Source organism: Terrapene carolina, unplaced genomic scaffold (genome assembly GCF_002925995.2).
Source record: "Terrapene carolina triunguis isolate 2854851 unplaced genomic scaffold, T_m_triunguis-2.0 Scaffold68, whole genome shotgun sequence".
Classification (NCBI taxonomy): Eukaryota; Metazoa; Chordata; order Testudines; family Emydidae; genus Terrapene; species Terrapene triunguis.
Window position 1 is genome coordinate 81,387,708 of NW_020664419.1, and position 6,001 is coordinate 81,393,708.

The 6,001-nt window shown below is 49.0% G+C and overlaps 4 protein-coding genes across 4 annotated transcripts; 2 read left to right on the forward strand and 2 right to left on the reverse strand.

Annotated features, from left to right (window-relative positions):
- The first annotated feature begins 610 nt into the window (after positions 1-610).
- Positions 611-944, forward strand: LOC112107780 (histone H4). Its single transcript, XM_024201640.3, has one exon. The coding sequence runs from the start codon at positions 627-629 to the stop codon at positions 936-938; it is 312 nt and encodes a 103-aa protein (XP_024057408.2). The 5' UTR covers positions 611-626; the 3' UTR covers positions 939-944.
- Positions 945-2,239: 1,295 nt separating this feature from the next.
- On the forward strand, positions 2,240-2,716 carry LOC113406105 (histone H3). The gene has a single exon (XM_026648877.2). The coding sequence runs from the start codon at positions 2,262-2,264 to the stop codon at positions 2,670-2,672; it is 411 nt and encodes a 136-aa protein (XP_026504662.1). The 5' UTR covers positions 2,240-2,261; the 3' UTR covers positions 2,673-2,716.
- Positions 2,717-3,656: 940 nt separating this feature from the next.
- Positions 3,657-4,086, reverse strand: LOC113406106 (histone H3). The gene has a single exon (XM_026648878.1). The coding sequence runs from the start codon at positions 4,065-4,067 to the stop codon at positions 3,657-3,659; it is 411 nt and encodes a 136-aa protein (XP_026504663.1). The 5' UTR covers positions 4,068-4,086.
- Positions 4,087-5,388: 1,302 nt separating this feature from the next.
- Positions 5,389-5,722, reverse strand: LOC113406109 (histone H4). The gene has a single exon (XM_026648882.2). The coding sequence runs from the start codon at positions 5,704-5,706 to the stop codon at positions 5,395-5,397; it is 312 nt and encodes a 103-aa protein (XP_026504667.1). The 5' UTR covers positions 5,707-5,722; the 3' UTR covers positions 5,389-5,394.
- Between the last annotated feature and the right edge of the window lie 279 nt (positions 5,723-6,001).

A 6,001-nucleotide genomic window follows, 5' to 3' on the forward strand; every position in this document is an offset into this window, starting at 1 on the left:
TCAGTTTTTGATGCCGTCTGTAAATGCTTGAAAATCAGGGGAGGGTTTGAAAAAATGGCCACAAATAGGAAGACCTCTTGATGGAAGACCCTCCAGAAAGGAAGATTATAAGCTAAGGACAAATAAAAAATTCAGTTGGAAAGTGGCTCTTATTTTACACAATTCACAGAGACGCGGGATATTGCCTGAAACCGCGGGGTTGCATTGCAATCCTAACTACTGAAAGCATGACTTTTTCAGAGATTCCAAGGCCAGAAGGGATCATTGTGATCATCTAATTTGGACAGTGTGTCTCAGTATTACAAACGAATCTATCTATTTTATCTTCCTTCTTTAAATCAAATCTCGGGGAATGTAACTAGAGCAGGGTGGGCGGGAAGAGAAGAGAAGGGGAGGGGCGGACAGCAAACTCAATAACCCGCCTCTTTTCTTCTAAAGCACGCCTCATGCAGGCAGCTGCAACCGGAGGAGGTGGGGTGCGGTGGAAAACAGGGCCAAGGCTCCACCCCTTTCTTTGACAGTTCTCAAACAGGTCGGCACCCAGACAATATACAGCGAGCACAATGAGCTAACACGGCTTAGTTATTCTGATTTTCTAAGCAGAGCGTTTCGCAGGTCGTAACATCATGTCTGGTCGTGGCAAAGGTGGTAAGGGTTTGGGAAAAGGGGGTGCTAAGCGCCATCGGAAGGTGCTTCGTGATAACATCCAAGGTATTACGAAGCCGGCTATTCGTCGTTTGGCTCGCCGTGGTGGTGTAAAGCGTATTTCTGGATTGATATATGAAGAAACCCGAGGCGTACTGAAAGTATTTCTAGAGAACGTGATCCGCGACGCTGTCACTTACACTGAACATGCCAAGCGAAAGACTGTGACAGCCATGGACGTGGTGTACGCTCTGAAACGCCAGGGTCGCACTCTCTACGGATTCGGGGGCTAAGTTTTCATCCCGCTTTAAAGTTGAAACATCAAAAACAAAGGCTCTTTTAAGAGCCACCCACACTTTCACAATGAGAGCTTAAGTGCTACTGGTCTGTTTCTGAAACCGCTCTGTGTGTGTGTGTTAAATTAAGCGTACTTTAAGTTTGGGGGGTATTCTATTTTCTCACTTGACCTAAATCGTACATCACGTGAGATGAGAAGTATTAATGCTCTTTTACTGAGGGCGCGGGGGGGGGAATGACTAAACCCTGTGGTTAAAAGGTTACGGACGACTTTTTTTTTCTTTTCCAAAATCTGTTTCGTCAGCTTTGTGGGTAACGAGAGGAAGAACAGCTTGGGTTTCTCGGGAAGACCTTTTTGCTGCCTTATCCGCGTCCTGATAGTCCTGCAAACGTCACGACAAACAATTGATGGCTAAAATACAGTAAAGTCCACTCTGACTGACTAAAAACACTAGCGTCCGTTTCTTCTCTCCCGCCCCCCATTTGGGGAAAGCAAAAGAGATTTATTTCCCGCTCTGTTCCACCAGGTCCCTTATTTCATACACGCTTTTCCATTTTTGTAGAGACGACATGGGGGTGCGGGGGGTATGAGAAGATGTCTTTAAGCATTACATCATCTTTAAGAATTACAGCTGATACGTGGTCTCCTCTGAAGCTTAAGGCAGGACTGAAGGGGAGTAAAGAGGTTCTTCCTTCATAAGGAGGCAGCGCTTCTCAGTCCGAGAGGAAGAATCGTAGGACACTGTCACCTTCTAAAAGCCTATACATTAGCAGACGAAGAGACTTCCTATGCAGTCGACGCATCCTGTTGTTTCAGTGTTCTCTTCCGGGGATTCGTGCTCGTTCAGGTTGTTCGTATGTAAGATACAGTACAGCGAAGAAGCGGGAATAATGTTCGGTATCAGAGATTTGGCCCGTTTGGAAGTGAAATAATGAGACGACGAGTCACCGATTTAAATGAGAGAGAGAGAGATGAGATAGAAAGTGGGGGAGGGGCGGCGGAGTTTCAGAGAGGGGAACCGCAAGAAACGGATTATGGGGACATCCAGAGAGCGCGAGTTTAGTGACCTGACCGTTGACAGCCGGTTTGCGCGAATCTTGTCGGAGCGACACTGGCGGTAGGGAAGGGCGGGTCGGATGGCTGGCTGCACAAGCGCGGGCTTTTCAAATGTTCAAATTGTCCAATGATAGCTGGCTCCATGTCAACAACCAATCAGAAAGGAGGCTTGGGCTATATATACCGCCGGAGCCGAGGGGCTCTGCCTTACTTTGTTCTTTTGTGCTGTTTGTCTCCGAGTTGGGAGCGAGGGTTGCTGAGAATGGCCAGGACCAAGCAGACCGCCCGTAAATCCACCGGTGGCAAAGCCCCCCGTAAGCAGTTGGCCACTAAAGCTGCCCGGAAGAGCGCGCCTGCGACTGGGGGAGTGAAGAAGCCTCATCGCTACCGGCCCGGCACTGTGGCCCTGCGAGAGATCCGCCGCTACCAGAAATCTACTGAGCTGCTCATCCGCAAGCTGCCCTTCCAGCGCCTGGTCCGTGAAATCGCCCAGGACTTCAAGACCGACTTGCGCTTCCAGAGTTCGGCCGTTATGGCCCTGCAGGAGGCCAGCGAAGCCTATTTGGTGGGGCTCTTTGAAGATACTAACCTGTGTGCTATTCACGCCAAGAGAGTCACCATCATGCCCAAGGACATCCAGTTAGCCCGGCGTATCCGTGGCGAGAGAGCTTAAAAGCTTGATTACACCCACCAGCTTTTGGCAACTAGAAAACTATCACGAAAGATCCAAAGGCTCTTTTAAGAGCCACCACATTCACATTCAAAAGGAGCTGCAACACATCCGTCATGTGTGCAACTTCGTTCGTCACACTTGCGAATCAGGTTTATGTAAAAATAAAAACGCGGAGGAAACCACATAAGATTGCAACCCGATTCCTGCCCTAATTGGTATCTTCCCGAAATACATCCTCATACACTTGTCCTATCTTCTCGTGAGTTTGGTTTCTGCTATTTGTGTCTCACATTGTGCCCTCAGTTGCGTGAGCTCGTCTAAGTGGGGTGCTTAGAATACTCATCAGACATTCCATATCCTGCCCTAGGCCCGAGAGATGTGCCTCTGCCTGTCTGACGCTTGGTTTGTGTACATTGCTCTGTGGTGAGGCAGCAGTGCGCATGCCTAGAAGTAGAAATGTAGGTGCCTACGGGATTTTTTTCATAACAGATTTAGGTGGCGTGAGTTTCGGAACCTGCATATCTGTACAGAAACGCAGTGGGGGTTTCGTGTGTATCCCAGTGGTGCCGCGAATGGGGATTTAGTTTATGCGCCTCGATTGCTTTTTTTAAGCTGGACCTCTCTGAACTAGCAGCTGTATTGACAGAGAGAGAGAGAGAGACTGAAAGACCACAAACCTTGTTGGTATGTCAGTAGCAGTGAAATGTTCAAACAAGCCTCGTTGAAACACCCACCACCCGAAACCATGCAAAAAACTCTATATTTGACTACTCGTTTGAAATGTAAAGTGATAGTTTGCCATTACAGGAAATAAAATTAGAATCATGGAAGATTTCAAAGTACATTGACAGACTGTCAAAGGTGCACACATGACGGATGTGTTGCAGCTCCTTTTGAATGTGAATGTGGTGGCTCTTAAAAGAGCCTTTGGATCTTTCGTGACAGTTTTCTAGTTGCCAAAAGCTGGTGGATGTAATCAAGCTTTTAAGCTCTCTCGCCACGGATACGCCGGGCTAACTGGATGTCCTTGGGCATGATGGTGACTCTCTTGGCGTGAATAGCACACAGGTTAGTGTCTTCAAAGAGCCCCACCAAGTAGGCTTCGCTGGCCTCCTGCAGGGCCATAACGGCCGAACTCTGGAAGCGCAAGTCGGTCTTGAAGTCCTGGGCGATTTCACGGACCAGGCGCTGGAAGGGCAACTTGCGGATGAGCAGCTCAGTCGATTTCTGGTAGCGGCGGATCTCTCGCAGGGCCACAGTGCCGGGCCGGTAGCGATGAGGCTTCTTCACTCCCCCAGTCGCAGGCGCGCTCTTCCGGGCAGCTTTAGTGGCCAACTGCTTACGGGGGGCTTTGCCACCGGTGGATTTACGGGCGGTCTGCTTGGTCCTGGCCATTCTCAGCAACCCTCGCTCCCAACTCGGAGACAAACAGCACAAAAGAACAAAGTAAGGCAGAGCCCCTCGGCTCCGGCGGTATATATAGCCCAAGCCTCCTTTCTGATTGGTTGTTGACATGGAGCCAGCTATCATTGGACAATTTGAACATTTGAAAAGCCCGCGCTTGTGCAGCCAGCCATCCGACCCGCCCTTCCCTACCTCCAGTGTCGCTCCGACAAGATTCGCGCAAACCGGCTTTCAACGGTCAGGTCACTAAACCCGCGCTCTCTGGATGTCCCCATAATCCGTTTCTTGCGGTCCCTCTCTCTGAAACTCCGCCGCCCCCTCCCCCACTTTCTATCTCATCTCTCTCTCTCTCATTTAAATCGGTGGCTCGTCGTCTCATTATTTCACTTCCAAACGGGCCAAATCTCTGATACCGAACATTATTCCCGCTTCTTCGCTGTACTGTATCTTACATACGAACAACCTGAACGAGCACGAATCCCCGGAAGAGAACACTGAAACAACAGGATGCGTCGACTGCATAGGAAGTCTCTTCGTCTGCTAATGTATAGGCTTTTAGAAGGTGACAGTGTCCTACGATTCTTCCTCTCGGACTGAGAAGCGCTGCCTCCTTATGAAGGAAGAACCTCTTTACTCCCCTTCAGTCCTGCCTTAAGCTTCAGAGGAGACCACGTATCAGCTGTAATTCTTAAAGATGATGTAATGCTTAAAGACATCTTCTCATACCCCCCGCACCCCCATGTCGTCTCTACAAAAATGGAAAAGCGTGTATGAAATAAGGGACCTGGTGGAACAGAGCGGGAAATAAATCTCTTTTGCTTTCCCCAAATGGGGGGCGGGAGAGAAGAAACGGACGCTAGTGTTTTTAGTCAGTCAGAGTGGACTTTACTGTATTTTAGCCATCAATTGTTTGTCGTGACGTTTGCAGGACTATCAGGACGCGGATAAGGCAGCAAAAAGGTCTTCCCGAGAAACCCAAGCTGTTCTTCCTCTCGTTACCCACAAAGCTGACGAAACAGATTTTGGAAAAGAAAAAAAAAGTCGTCCGTAACCTTTTAACCACAGGGTTTAGTCATTCCCCCCCCCGCGCCCTCAGTAAAAGAGCATTAATACTTCTCATCTCACGTGATGTACGATTTAGGTCAAGTGAGAAAATAGAATACCCCCCAAACTTAAAGTACGCTTAATTTAACACACACACACAGAGCGGTTTCAGAAACAGACCAGTAGCACTTAAGCTCTCATTGTGAAAGTGTGGGTGGCTCTTAAAAGAGCCTTTGTTTTTGAAGATGTCTCAACTTTAAAGCGGGATGAAAACTTAGCCCCCGAATCCGTAGAGAGTGCGACCCTGTCGTTTCAGAGCGTACACCACGTCCATGGCAGTCACAGTCTTTCGCTTGGCATGTTCAGTGTAAGTGACAGCGTCACGGATAACGTTCTCTAGAAACACTTTCAGTACACCTCGGGTTTCTTCATAAATCAATCCAGAAATACGCTTTACGCCACCACGGCGAGCCAAACGACGAATAGCCGGCTTCGTAATACCTTGGATGTTATCACGAAGCACCTTCCGATGGCGCTTAGCACCCCCTTTTCCCAAACCCTTACCACCTTTGCCACGACCAGACATGATGTTACGACCTGCGAAACGCTCTGCTTAGAAAATCAGAAAACCTAGGCTGTGTTAGCTCATTGTGCTCGCTGTATATTGTCTGGGTGCCGACCTGTTTGAGAACTGTCAAAGAAAGGGGTGGAGCCTTGGCCCTGTTTTCCACCGCACCCCACCTCCTCCGGTTGCAGCTGCCTGCATGAGGCGTGCTTTAGAAGAAAAGAGGCGGGTTATTGAGTTTGCTGTCCGCCCCTCCCCTTCTCTTCTCTTCCCGCCCACCCTGCTCTAGTTACATTCCCCGAGATTTGATTTAAAG

Excerpts from the sequence above, each read along its gene's own strand:
- LOC112107780 (XM_024201640.3), top strand. The coding sequence starts at position 627 with ATGTCTGGTCGTGGCAAAGGTGGTAAGGGTTTGGGAAAAGGGGGTGCT.
- LOC113406105 (XM_026648877.2), top strand. The coding sequence starts at position 2,262 with ATGGCCAGGACCAAGCAGACCGCCCGTAAATCCACCGGTGGCAAAGCC.
- LOC113406106 (XM_026648878.1), bottom strand. The coding sequence starts at position 4,067 with ATGGCCAGGACCAAGCAGACCGCCCGTAAATCCACCGGTGGCAAAGCC.
- LOC113406109 (XM_026648882.2), bottom strand. The coding sequence starts at position 5,706 with ATGTCTGGTCGTGGCAAAGGTGGTAAGGGTTTGGGAAAAGGGGGTGCT.